The sequence below is a fragment of the Agelaius tricolor genome, unplaced genomic scaffold (assembly GCF_023055355.1).
Source record: "Agelaius tricolor isolate 1412-34295 unplaced genomic scaffold, bAgeTri1.0.p SCAF_38, whole genome shotgun sequence".
Taxonomy (NCBI): Eukaryota; Metazoa; Chordata; class Aves; order Passeriformes; family Icteridae; genus Agelaius; species Agelaius tricolor.
The window spans coordinates 5,656,802-5,670,645 of NW_027269298.1; the positions used below are offsets into that span (position 1 = coordinate 5,656,802).

The following is a 13,844-nucleotide window of genomic DNA, read 5'->3' on the forward strand; positions in this document are numbered from 1 at the left end:
TGCATTGTATTCCTTATCGCTCAAAAAAAAAATAAATTAATCTTTGGATGCAGAAGCCACTAACAGCCATCAGAGCTGTGTCAGTAAGAGCCAGAGAGCCTTGGTCAAACAGGGAGGGAACTGAGTCACTGTTCAAAACCCCCATTACCATGGTTCAGCAAGCTCCAGTCTAAAATGCTTTACTGGAGAGAAGCAGCAGTCAGGACAGGAGGAAGGCTTGGTCCCAGCCCAGGACTGTGTCCAGGATGAAGCAGGGCTCCCGTTTCTGTAGTTTGCTTTATGGACGGGAACACAAAACCACTAATGTGTACATTGCCTTCCAGACAAACCTCTCAAACACTGGCTAATCACAGCTCACAGCGTTTTGCTTGGTGGGAAGTCTGACCACAGCAGGATGAAGAGCAAGGAGCCGAAGCAGGCCTGAGGATCAAACCCAAGAGCTGCCCTGCTCCTCGGCCCTGCAGGCACATCAGCACCCACAGCCCAGTCAAGGCTGGGCCACTGGGCAGCGCTGGGCAGCCGAGCTCCTGCCCACCTCGAGAGAGCCAGACAGGGCCAAACCGGCCCGGAGACACCCACGGGAGCAAAGAGAAGGGCTGCTGGCTCAGCCACTGCTGCTCGCTCGGCTCAGACTGCCTCAAGCAATGTAGAGACCGTCCAAACAGGATGGAAGGCACAAACCATTATCTAGGTCGGAAAAGAACAGGCTGAACAGAACTCCTCAAAAGATGGTCACATCAAGCAAAAAGACAATGGGGGAGGAAAAAAAAAGAAAAAAAAAAGAGATCCTTCTCCTCAGTCACAAAGACAGGTTCCCCACACAAAGAAAACCCTGGAGTCATGGGAAATAGAGTAAACCAGCTCTACAAAGGACGGGGGAGACCATCTGCTCCGAGGGAATGACTGAATAATGTCTGATAAGAGCTTTCAGGATGGCTTGTGACTTGACCATTAACAAAAATTCTCCAAGCTGTTCTTAACTCTTTTGTATTGTAGTTTTCACCGTTAACTTTACAGAATCTCTTGCTGCACTTCACACACATCACTTCTCAGCTTTTCACAAAGGAGAACAGGGTTCTGCCCTACTTTCTAATTCACATACACATTAACGTGTTGCCTTCCCTCCCTTATTTTGTTCTTCACCCCAGGATTTTTTTCTTTTGCTTTAGATTATCAGCTCCTACTCTCTGTCTTGCGCCGGAGGCCGCTGATGTCAGCCCCCACACCCATCTCGCTGCTCTCCCGCCGATTGTTGTTGACCTTGCCTCAGGTAAGGCGCTCAAAAGGCAGTGCAGGACAGCTGCAGGACTGGTTTATGTAGTGAGGGCTATAGACCATGCTGCTGTGCCACGACCTGCTGCAATTCACATCATCTGCCCATTCAATGCGTGTGGTGTCACTTTCAACGCTGGCACGTGTTAAGGCTGAGCAGAACCAGACCTTTGCAGACCCTCTGTTCAGGATGTTTTCTGTGCCGTGAGCGGACCCGAAGGCTGGACACCCAGCCAGCCGGGCAAACCCCGACTACTTTGGACCATATCTTTGTTTTCCAGGCCACGGTGAGACAGAGCATCAAATATCTTAATGAATTGAAGGTAGGTGCTGAAACCGCTCATCGCTCCCAACCCCGGGGACTTCTTGAGAAGATAACCAGCTTCTTTGACACCATTTGCCCTTCTCAGCCCACGGCAGCTGCTGCCCATCTCCTGGATGCAGCCCGTTTCAGAAGGAAGAAGGAGGTTACATTGTCCAAATCACAACTATTCAGCCATTTCCACCGAGCACCTCCCGTCTGTCCGGGTCAGGGAGGCTGTTCGGAGCTGGGCCGGGCACTGCCCTGCTCCCGAGGAAGCGGGGTTCTGGCGAGGTGTGGCCGCGGGGCCGTGCCGGGGCCGAGCGCGGTGCCCGGGCGGGGCCGGGCCGGGCCAGGCGGAGCGGCGGCGGCAGCGGCGCGGCAGCGGCGGTGAGTGTCCCGGGGGACGGGCCGGGCCGGGCCGCGGGGCTCGGGCGGGGGGCGCGGGGCGGCGCGGGGGCCGGGCCGGGCGGGGCGGGATCCGGGCCCTGCGCGCCGCGGTCCGGCCGCGGTGGGCGCGGAGCGGCGGCGGCGGCGGAGCCCGAGCCCGGGCCTGGGCCTGCCCGGCGTCCGCTCCGCTCCGCTCCCCGCCCCGCGCCGCTCCGCCCGGGCCCGCAGGCCGCTCCCCCGCCGCCGCTCCTCCCGCCGGGCCGCGCCGCGCCGGCTCCGCCGGGCGATGAGGAGCTGCTTCTGCCTGCGCCGGGGGAGCCGCGACCCGCCGCCCGCCGCACGGGCAACAGTTAAGTGTCCCTGCAGCCGCCGCGGCCGGGCCGGGCCGGGCCTCGCGGTCCCTGCGGGGCGGCCCGGCGGAGCCAGCCCGGCCCGGCGGGAGGAGGCGGGGGCGCTCGCACGGCCGCGGCGCCGGGCGGGGCGGGCGGGCTGAGCCCCGGGCCGGGGCCTGCCGGGGGCTCTCGGGGCCGGTTGTCGCGGGGACCTCGCTCCTGGGCCGGGGCCGGAGCGCCCCGGGGCTCCCTGAGACCCGGCGGTTCCTCCGAGGCTGGGCTAGCTGCAGGAGCGGCCTCGGGTACCAGCCGTGAGCTACAGCCCCGGTGACCTTGACCTGCTCCGGCATTTACTGTAAATTCTTCTTGATGACGGGTAGAGGAAATAACAAATCCCCCCCCGTTTCATGTGGTCTTTTGCTGCGTTTGTAGCACGGGCCTACCTGAGTGCCCGTATCCTACCTGTGCTCAGTGCATGGCTGGAGGTGTGGCACTGGCTGGCTTCTTACAGCCTGGCTGGAGCAGCGACACAGAGCTGCCTGTGTCTTAAGTACTCGTGCCTTGCATCGCGGAGGTTTGCAAGCTTTCTCTGCGGTTTCTGGAGCTATTTTCGAAGGTCCACCACTCTTCAGTGTTGTCTGCAGGTTCCCAGAGCTGGGTCATTCTCAGCTTGGTCACAGTAACACTGAAACCAGACAGGCCGGGTATCAGCAGGTGTGTAGCTGCTCAGGCTAAAGCTTGGGTTTCTCCATTTTGTATTTTATTTTAACTGAGTGAGAACGTGCTCATCTTTTCTTCAAGGGAGCCTGTGTGTTGTGCAGCAGGTTGGCAGTGTCATCCCTATAATTTTTAGCTGAGATGGCCTTCCCTTCTGGACAAAGGCATAGCTTGACTTCTGGAGGCGTGAGATGAAACAGACAACATCTCACTCTTGTACCACGTGCATCGCTGACAAAGCGAATCCCAGGCTTAAGGGTGCCAGTAGCCCCCAGAGACATGTTCATACCTCTGCCAAGAGAGAAATAACTGAACCGAATGTCATTTCAGTTTTGCTGCCCTGGTGCAAGGTCATCCGTGTATGGAAACCTATTTTGATTCGAAACAGGACACTTCAGAAATGTGTGTCCATAGTTAGAAGTGCTGTGAAGCAAACAGGGTCTCGATTTTGCTCATTCTGTCACTTAAGTTCCTGTTTCCATCACATTCAGTCACAAAGTGTGGGTTTTGCAGCTGGTGCAGGGCAACTGTCTCCCGAGGGAGCCTGTGTGCAGGGGTGATTCCAGGCGTGCCTTCAATGGTGGTGAAATGTGAAACTGAAATCCTTCCTGTTTGTGACGGTGGCCTCCAAGGCCCGCTGCTGATGGCCACTGTGGGTTCCTGTTTTTCCGATGGAGACGATGCCGTGTTCCTGTTTTTCCGATGGAGACGATGCCGTGTTCCATGAGCAGAAATAGAAGGCTGGCTGGGGCCGTGTGCTGAGCTGTCATGTGGGTGAGCTGTGGCAGCGTGGCAGCTGTGCCTTCCTGCAGGGATGGAGGACAGCCTTAGAGAGAAGGCTGCTTGGTTTATGGGACCATTTCCCACAGACTACTGCAGGGATGCAGTGAGGTAGTTGGTTTTTTTTCCAGTTTTGCCTTAGCTCATACTTTTCTGCCTGTGGGAAGAGCAAGCCGGTGTCAAAGTGCAGGGCTTGTAGTTGGAGGAAGAAACAATAACACCATTCTCCTTCTAAGTCCCTGGCTATTTAACTTCAGAGCTTGACCCACTTTGTTGGCAGCATGATGTTTCTGTAGCAAACACATTGAAAGGCCTGATCTGGTCATGTACCCACCAGCTCTTGAACTTGCTGAACTTGTTGAAAAGGAACACTGAGAGCAGAAAATGGTCTAGAAACTCACAATAACACATTCATTTCTGAAAGCGGGTTCTTCTGCTGTGTATGTGTCCCAGCCAGAGCCCAGCAGTCTGTGTGGTCAGTCACCTCAGTGGAGCCAGCAGAAAAGTATGCCTAGGATAAACTAATAAAGGCGGATGACATAACAAGGAAATGGGAGAGAACAAGCAAAAAGGCTATAAAGAGCCAAACTTGGCAGTGCTGGCAGACAGGGAGGTGTGTGTGACTGTGGGCATGGGCTGTGGGAAGAAGGCTGTGCCAGAAGCAGTGGAGTCCCAGAAGGCCTCTGCTACAGCTGGGCATCAAGATCCCAGGGGCACTGTGCCTCCTGCCTTGAGGCACGTCTGCTTCGAGGGCTGGGAAGCATTCGGGATAGAGCCAGCAGCATGGTGGCTGCGTGTCCAAGAGTGCATCCTGTCCATCTTGTCCATCCCACCCTCCTTTTGTGCTGCTTGAAGCTGGTGCTGCCAGGATGCACAAGGACTTTCTCCTTAGAGACACTTTCTTTCTCCGCTGGCTTTGTCTGGGCAGCCGCACAGTGTTCTGAAGCTTTTTCCTGCCCCAGAGCTCACATCTGACTTCCTTTGGCTGCTGGGCTGTGCTGGGGACTGGATGTGGCCCCACAGCTGAGAAAACTTCCAGGGAGCATGCTCCCAGCTAATGGGAAAAATGTTCTTCTCATTGTTTTGGCCTGTTCCCGGAATAGCCCTGCAGGGAGCGGGTGGGCACAGGCAGCTTGCTGCAGGGTGCTGAGAGCCATATCCTGGCTGAGTGCTCAGCCACTGTGATGGGAGCTGGGCATGCAGGTCAAACTCACATTGCTAAAGAGAATTGAAGTAACAAGCTGCCGAATAGAGGTATTTATAGAATCCTGCTCCTTAATTTAATCTCCTCTTTGACTGTTTATTTTTCCATTTTTAAATTAGAAGGTTCGATAGAAGAGAAACCAAACTTTGTTGATGCTCTCACAGAGAAGTGCAGTGTAACTAATGATCTGCGTGATTGCCCAGCCAGAGACTCCCCTCTGACCTGTGCAGAGTTCACAAAAACGTTTATTCCAGGGTGCAACTGACTTCTGCTGCTCCATATCTGTTCCAGACGCATCCTCAGTCGTTCTGCCCAGTGACTGCCTGGTGTGGCAGAGCCTGGCCGTGCTGCAGTGGCCACAGCAGGTTTGCTTGCTGGGCAGGAGCTGTGCCTCCATCCCTGTCGGCTGCAGGCACGGGGCATGGAAGGTGCTGGGCTCTCTGGGCAGGGACAGCTTGGTGCCCTTGCTGCATCAGGTGCTGCTCGGGCCCTGTGCCGGTGCTGTGCCATGTTACCCATGTGCCGGTGCTGTGCCACGTTACCCTGTGGTGCCGGTGCTGTGCCATGTTACCCATGTGCCGGTGCTGTGCCACGTTACCCTGTGTGCCAGTGCTGTGCCACGTTACCCCGTGTGCCGGTGCTGTGCCTCGTTACCCCGTGTGCCGGTGCTGTGCCACGTTACCCGTGTGCCGGTGCTGTGCCATGTTACCCATGTGCCGGTGCTGTGCCACGTTACCCCGTGTGCCGGTGCTGTGCCTCGTTACCCCGTGTGCCGGTGCTGTGCCACGTTACCCGTGTGCCGGTGCTGTGCCATGTTACCCATGTGCCGGTGCTGTGCCATGTTACCCATGTGCCGGTGCTGTGCCACGTTACCCTGTGTGCCAGTGCTGTGCCACGTTACCCATGTGCCGGTGCTGTGCCTCGTTACCCCGTGTGCCGGTGCTGTGCCACGTTACCCTGTGTGCCGGTGCTGTGCCACGTTACCCTGTGGTGCCAGTGCTGTACCACGTTACCCGTGTGCCAGTGCTGTGCCATGTTACCCCATGTGCCGGTGCTGTGCCACGTTACCCGTGTGCCGGTGCTGTGCCTCGTTACCCCGTGTGCCGGTGCTGTGCCACGTTACCCCGTGTGCCAGTGCTGTGCCACGTTACCCGTGTGCCGGTGCTGTGCCATGTTACCCGTGTGCCGGTGCTGTGCCGTGTCACGGCCAGGCAGACAGCCCCACAGCCCCACGCCCGGCTCTGCTGCCGCCATAGAGGGGCTTTGTGTGAGCCGGCACAAAGTGAGGATTGATGCTGGTTCCCCTCCCCCTGCCCTGCGAGCAGGGCTGCAAATGGCTCCCACAAAGGTGTCCTTCTTCCCTTGCTGCGGACAGGGAGCCAGTGGGCTGAGGGGGAGGCACCACGCTCTGGGTTGGAGCACCCACCCCACCCCTCCTTTTGTGCTGGTGCCGGGGACCCCCTCGTCCTCAGGCTTGCCCAGGCTGAGCTGGCAGCTGCTCAGGTTCCTGCTGGGGCAGCTGGGCCTCCCTCCACAGGCCCCAGCACGGTGAGACGCGGCCTGGGCAGCGCTCAGCAGCAGGCACTTCACCAGGGTGTGTTTGGTGGGGGCCAGAGGCACCCTGTGAGCAGAGCTGCTTCCCTGCAGTGCCGCTGCAGCTGGGCGGGAGCCTGCCATGGGGTGTTCTTAACACGCTGGGGAATATCATCGTTTACCTGGACTGCAGTTCAAAATGGCCTAAGAGAAGCTTACGTCAGCATTCATTACCTCCCAGCTCCTCCCAATATGTAGTAAGAAGTCACCAGACTATTGAGTGACTTGAAGTTTCAGAAAACATTCATGAAGAACAGATTGTAAGCTCTTTGTTAAATTCATGTTATGTTTCTTCCATGCTGTATGTTTGAGGTTCTGTGTTATTTGCGAGGTCTTTGGATGAGCTGTGGGGTGGCACACGCATTGGAACAGGTCTGCCATGGCTGTGCCAGTGCCTCCAGCATTCCTGCAGCAGGGTCCTGTGCTCCTCGCCCACCCTGAGGACAGGGAGCCTGCTGGGAGAGGAGGGGGAGCCCCTGGGGCTCAGGCTGCACTTGCCATCATGCTCGAAGGTTTGAGCTGCTTTGGGAGTGGAGAGGGTTTGCTTTGCTCTGTGTGCTGGATGCGTGTTCAGCACACTGGTGCTAAAGCAGAGCTCTCTCCTGTTTGGTTCATCAGCAGTAGTGTTTGCACCACTACTGGTCACTAGCACCTGTTTTGGACTCCTCAAGTAGTCTGGCTGTTCATGTGACATTATTATTATTTACTTAGGGCCCAGACTTGCTCTTTTTTATTGCCTGCAGCACGATGTTTGTTCAGACTGGGCATTGTGAAGTGTAAACCCAATTCCACTGGCACCAGTACTCACCTCTGCCTTTTCTAGAAGCAGTAAGTAACCAGCCATCTAAATGGCCTAGAAATGCTGGGGTTTGATTGCTCTGAGGAGGGAATTGAATTAGGCAGCTCTGGTTCACGGCTTGTCTGGCTGTGCAGCAGTGATGCTTGTTTCCACAAAGCACTGCCCTTTGTCTTGGGGTGCGTGGGGCGGTTTCCTGGGGCATTCCTGCCTGAAAGCCAGAGAAGACTTGCTTTGACTGGCTGCCTCTGCAGGAGGCCACATGCTGAGGCAGTGGCACCTTTCCCCATCCTTTACCTCGGTTGTTTCAGCGCCTTTCTTGTGCTCTCCTCCTGCTTCCTGCAGCAGCATCCCTCCAAAATTAGTTGGTCTTACCTGCTTCTGTCCTTTTTGCATATCTCCCTCCCTTGACGTCCTCAGTGATGTGTCTCTTTTGGAAGATGCTCGGGCCTCCTCAAGGCCTCTCTGCTTTGTGCCAGCCCACCCTGTGCTTCCTCTGTGTTCCTGGTGTTGGGGCTCCCTGCAGCCAGTGTGGTTCTGCATCCAGCGCCAGAGACATCTGTGCTGCTCCTTGAAATCAGCCTGGCTGACTGGCGTGTGATGGGACTGAGGACTCAAGGGGAACCCCCAGCATGTCTTAACACCCATAGTGGATGGGGAACCTCCCTCTAAAGCCATTAGGAGCAGATTTCTTGCTGTTTAAAACGACAGAGCTGCTTCAACCAGCCTGGCTTGGGGATGAAATTTGTTTTTGGAAGAGAAGGGATTTTTTTCTCTCATTGCTAGATGGAGACCAGCCCATGGAAGCAACAAAATGAGTCTCAGAGGCTGCCAGCCCAAATTTCAAACCTATTTGGCATTGCAAAGTAGTGCCCACAAGTATACTCTCTTATCAAAAGCAAATGAAAGTGCAGAAGGTGTGTCTGGCCTAATCCTGTGTTTACCTTGGCCGTCTGTGGTGTGTCAGCACAGGCACTGTGGCATGCATGTGTGCTCTTGGTTCTCTGGCTTCTGCTGGGGTGTGGTGCCCAGCAGGCAGCCCTTTAATTCTGCTCCTTCCTTCCAGGAGCAGTCCATGATGCCTGAGGTGCGAGACCTCTCGGATGCCTTGCCCGAGCTGCCGATGGACCCCATCACCGGCGTCGGCGTGCTGGCCTCCCGCAGCCGAGCACCCACTGGATATGATGTTGTAAGTAGAGCTCTCTGAGCTGCTGCACTTAATACTTTGGTTCTGCACTAATGAGCCTTTACTGTGCTGGAGCACAGAGAGAACATGCCTCACTCTTCCAGAGAGAACATGCCTTTGAACTGTGCTGAGAGGAGTCATTTGGTAGTCAGCTGCTCACCTTTCAGCCCACAGCGCTTGGTGCTTTCCTTCAGCAGAGGGTGGTGGGTGTAAATTTGCCTCTTCATCTTTGCCACTCCAGAGGAGCTTAATTTCCTGGAGGAGGGGTTTACTGAAACAGCTGGCCACAATGGCAAGCAAATTTAATAATCCTAGTAACATTCATCCTGAAGGAGTCCTAAGTATTGTACAAATTCTATCTCTAAATAAATGGATCCCGCATCAGCTGTTTAATCCCACATATCAGCATTGCACAATGATGATGAGAAACTCCAGAAAGGGAATCAAAGAATTTTGCATCCAGCTGAAATGGCAAGGATGATTTTGACAGGCAGAATGCAAACCTCTAAACTAAGGTTTGGCAGAAGACTGGCAGCAGGAAAAGGCAGCTGGATACAGGGTGGATGAATGTGTGAACAGATAAAGGGAGGTTGCTGTTCAACAGCTGCTTGTTCCTTGAATTAGTTGCTGTGTAACCAACAGCAGGATGTTTCTACTCATAGATCAGTGTCCCAAACCGTGGAATATAAAATACTGACTTTGCAGAGATCTATAGAGAAAGATTTGGTCTGTAGTTCACCTGCTTGCCTTTCTATGTGTTGTGCTCCAACTGTGTTATATCACACCTTGGGTTTCCAGAGCCTCACAGCTTGTATGGTAGGAGTGGAAGCCAGCTGACTTGAGCTTTGCTCACACCTCTTCAGCTCTGGATGATTTCATACCTTGTTCAGTCTGAAGAAACAAAATGGATCAGGCTGAAGTAAGGACACAAGGGGAGCATTGTGAAAAAGCTCCTTAAAGACCTGGGAGGTTTTTACCTTTACTGTGTTTTTCCAAGTGCTCATTACCTGTGTGAGCCAGGCTGTGTAATTAGCTGCTTGCCCTGATAAAGAAGCACGGGACAGTGTGAGACTTCTGATAACAGAATTGCATTTTGCCTAAATGGCTGGGCAGAGAGCAGCTCACCCCAGATAGCCTGCCTGTGGCTTAATGGGGAGTTGCAGCGCTAACGCAGTTTAAACTAAACAAGATAAAAGAGTCTTCCTGTGGCATAATCCAATTATGGTGGTGGTGTAATGCTGGTGAATGTGGGTCGCTGTCTCCTCAGGGCACAGCGAGGAGCTGCCTTTGCTCTGGCTCTGCTGCCTCCCTGTCTGCTCACAAGGAGCACTGTCTGCCCTTGGAGCGGGCGTGGGCAGTGCCTGCTGTGTGCTGTCCTTCCCCCAGCACGGCTGCCACGTCACTTTACGTGTCAGCTTGCCACCCCAGCAGTGTGCCTGGGCGCTGCAGCCACCCTGGGTGTCCTGTCCCCTGTGCAGCACCTGTGTCAAGGGGCCATGCTGGGTGCCACGCTGATGTGACGGGGCAGTGGCATGCACGAGTGTGCTGCTCTTGCCTGGGTGTTTGTGAGGGTGGCTGGTCTGTGAGTCAGTGCACTGGAGCATTGTGTGGTGTGCCAGTTTGCCACTTCTCCATGACCTCTCTGGAAGCTGTTCTGGCCCCCCAAAAGTGTGAAGCTGAATGCACAAACGCAGTGCTCAGCACAGCAGAGAAATCGTGTTCTGAGACATGGGCAATGTGCAGAGCTGGGTGGTCTTGGGAGCTGTGTTTCTGCAGGTATGCAATTTCCCTAATGAGGCACTGGGAGCTGATTGCTGTAAAGCCTTGAGGAAGGCAGCTCTGGCAGCTCATCCCACAAGTGTGCTCCCTAGAGCCCTCCTAGTAAGAGGCGCACACTGCACCCTGGAAAGGAGAGCCACACTCATCTTTTGGGAAGCATTCACAGCAGTGTTTCTTGGATGTTGTAGTCCCCTTAGGGATCCAGTGGCTTTGTGTGTCACTGCTGCATCTTGCAGCATTCAGTTCTCCAGGTGGATTCAGAGTTGCATGGGGAAGTATTTTCTCATGTCATTTCACTGATGGTTTCAAGTTTTGCAATGAAGTAACCAGCTCTTTCTGAGACACCTTTGTTATTTATAGGCTTTACCAGTTTCCCTTTCATTGAAATGCCTATAGATGTCCAGGTCCATTTCCCAGGTTCACATGGAGCCCCAGGGCTCAGCCTACTGCCCAGCTGGAGATGGCAGGCGACAGTGCCTGGGGGGATGTCCTGGCAAATGGGACAGAGGCCTTTTTTCCTCTGTAGTACTTTAGTTACTCCATAATCTCTATTGCCTTTGTGTCTGCTTAGAAAACAAATGCACTGTTGGCATTTGGAATAACTGGCCAGGCCTTTTCACAGCTAAAGCACCAAAGACTTGATTTTGCCAAAATATGCAGAGTGTCTGAACTTAGATTCCTGAAAATCCAACCAAACAGGCAAGACTGAGTGTCTGGGTGGGGAGGAGAGGGGGAGGCAGGAGCCTGGGACAGGAGGGAGGTGTGGTTCCTGTGCAGCTGTGTTCTTTGCTGCAGGCTGAACACCAGCTCCGTGGTGGGGTTTGCTCTGGGGCAGTGCCTGAGCAAGCTGCAGACCCAGCAGGAGCAGCCCTGACTTTGCCAGAGGGGCAGATCACCTTGTGGGGCAGGAGGTTTAGAGGACCCGCTTGCCAAAGGCCTGACTGTGGTGCAGTAACCCTACCCTGAGGGCTGTGCAGCAGGTAGATCACCCTGCATTACTGGGGGCTCACACCATGTCACTCTGTCAAGTCCATCTGTTTGTAGCTCACAGTGAGGAGTGTCTCCCCCAGCCGCATGAGGAGCAGGACCATTCCTTGTGCCCGGTGCCAGATCCTCTGTCTCGCACGTTCCCTGCCTCTCAGCCAAGAAAGCCTGGGCAAGCTGGGGCTCTGCAGGGCCTGTCCTGCTGGCCTGGTCTGCTGGGGACTTGGCTCCTGTCCTGAGGGCATGCTGGTCAGGCACAGCTCTGCTTGAGATTTGCTGGGGCTTCTCCTTGCTTGCAGGAGCCCAGCAGGTGATGCAAGAAGTTTCCTGTTTATATGGCTCTGTTTTCTTTCCCCATGAGTTTTCTGACAAGTTCATTCATGCTTGCATTCTTCTGGCTTGGAGTTCAAGCTAACCATCCCTATATGCCAGCAGTTTTCCCAAACAGACTGTTTCCTGAATATCTTTTCACTAGGACTCACTTACCCATCACAGAGGAAGATGCCTGTAGATTTTATATATTCCTAAACTATCAGTTTAGGAAAGATTTGAATTCAAAGAATTCAAATAAGCAAAAAATTTTGCCCAAATCCTATTGTAAAATGTGGCTGTTTAAAAATCAGGCATGTTTCTTTGCAGAGCCTGAACACAAAAGCTGTGTGTGCTGTACAATGGCTTGGCCTGAGCCGGGCTCCTTGTGAGCAGCAGTTGCCAAGCTTCAGGGAGCAGTCAGTGCACTTTGCTGCTTTGATCAGACTGTCCCTTGTCTGTCTGCTGCACTCGGGGGAATGGGAGGCCTTGTCAGCACACAGCTCTGGCTTCCTGTGCCCAGCGCAGTCCCTGCTCAGCTAAACACGGGTGCAAAGGTGACAAGTGTCAGCTCTTTGTTACCAGGCCGCTCTGGGGCCAAGGGCTGGCTCGGTGTGATTACAAGAGCTGCTGTGGAGCAGTTTGCCCCCTCTGAGAGGCGTTAGGCAGAAGTTCAGCTTCTGTGGAGCTTCAGAGCATGCTAGAGTCTCCTGTTGGAAATGCCAGCTGGGTGTTAGTCTGATGGGGTAATGTTGTTCTTCTACCCTTCTCCTTGTGTTTGCCTTCTTGCCTCCTCTCTTACAACAAACATTTTGGGGCCAGGGTTCTTACCAGCTTGCTCTGTGAGTGGTGAGTGCTCAGCTGCTGAGAGCAGAGCCCTTCCCCAGTGCATGGTGCTGCCTCCTGCCCACTCCTTGCATCAGCTAGCAGTGAGATTTTCTCCTGCACATCATGCTGTGTCTCCTGTGGAGGGTCCAGGGTCTGTTTCCTTACCAGCACCATCATGTGCTATCAGTTTGGCTGGATGTGGGGCTGCATTGGAGAGGGACATTTGCGGGCTGTGTCTTGCATGCAGCCCTGCTGCTAAAACCCACCAGAGACCAGGGATTCCCCAGCCTGCTTGGAAGCAGCTTTTTGACCTGGGAGCCAGAATTCCTTGGCTTTCCGTGAAAATAGTCCTGGGATGGGTCAGTTTCTGTGCTCTGTCTCCACGGACCCTCGCAGCACGCCCAGTGTGTGTGCCCTTGTGTGTAGAGTGGTAATGAATGCCTCAATGTGCTGACTTTCCCAAACTATTGTTTGGAGACTGTAACTGAAGTTGCAGTTTCCTCATTAGAGTAGCCTTTGTCAGAGCATCTTTAATCAAGGGTCTCCTGAGAGACAGCATTTTTAGAACTTCTTTTTGTACCTCCTCTTGGAAGTTCTTTGCACTGCACCTTGCGAAGAAACTAATGAGATGCTGTGAAAGTTTGGGCTGCTGTTAATTAGGAGAGGTCTGAGGAAGAAGTACTGCACATGTATTAACTTTATCTTGGCTCACATGTCTCCTCTCTCCCTCTGTCTCTTCTTTGCAGGTTGCACAAACAGCAGATGGCTTGGATGCTGACCTGTGGAAAGATGGCTTGTTTAAATCCAAGGTCACACGGTACCTGTGCTTCACCAGATCATTTTCGAAAGAGAATGTAAGTCCATTTGTTGACTGTCTGTGTGATTTGCATCTGTGCCTGGTATGTGCTTACCCATACGATGATTCATTTTATGGAGCCAATTATAATTCAAGCAGGCATTCTGCTGAGTTGGGGTGAGTAAGGAGGCAAAGTGCAATGGCAGAATATTTGCATTTTGTGTGTGTTTCTCATGGAAAGAAATTGCTGACAAAATCTTCTGCAATAAAAGAAGCACAAAAGGGAACGTTTGCATTTTAGCAGCCTCTCACCCTCATTACCTGCTGCAGCAATGAGTGCTGCACACTCATGGTCCTGATTGATGTGTAACCCAAATTCCTCAAGAAACAGAAATGTAGGTAGTGGTGGTGAAGAAAATGTTGGTTTCTGAATCCAGGGGCATCACAGTATGTTATTGAAGGATCAGCTTGCTTGCTTTGTTGGTTTTTGGTGCTGATTCTTGAAAATGTGCCCACGTTGTGCATATGCTACCACATTCTTGTAATCTGTTCTGACTATTAAGTATGAGTTACTTCG

The 13,844-nt window shown here is 53.8% G+C and overlaps 1 protein-coding gene across 5 annotated transcripts in view; it reads left to right on the forward strand.

Annotated features, from left to right (window-relative positions):
* The first annotated feature begins 1,718 nt into the window (after positions 1–1,718).
* Positions 1,719–13,844, forward strand: part of MVB12B (multivesicular body subunit 12B) — a 56,147-nt gene continuing 44,021 nt past the window's right edge. Inside the window, exons 1-4 of one of the 5 annotated variants that reach the window (XM_071454274.1) lie at positions 1,866–1,963; positions 7,333–7,417; positions 8,452–8,574; positions 13,218–13,325. In XM_071454274.1, coding sequence (XP_071310375.1) covers positions 8,461–8,574; positions 13,218–13,325 — 222 coding nt within the window. In that variant the 5' untranslated portion in view covers positions 1,866–1,963; positions 7,333–7,417; positions 8,452–8,460. Of the gene's footprint in view, positions 1,964–2,076; positions 2,313–7,300; positions 7,418–8,451; positions 8,575–13,217; positions 13,326–13,844 lie in introns of those variants that run through there. The other 4 variants (XM_071454273.1, XM_071454272.1, XM_071454275.1 and 1 more) reach the window with 4 other exon arrangements.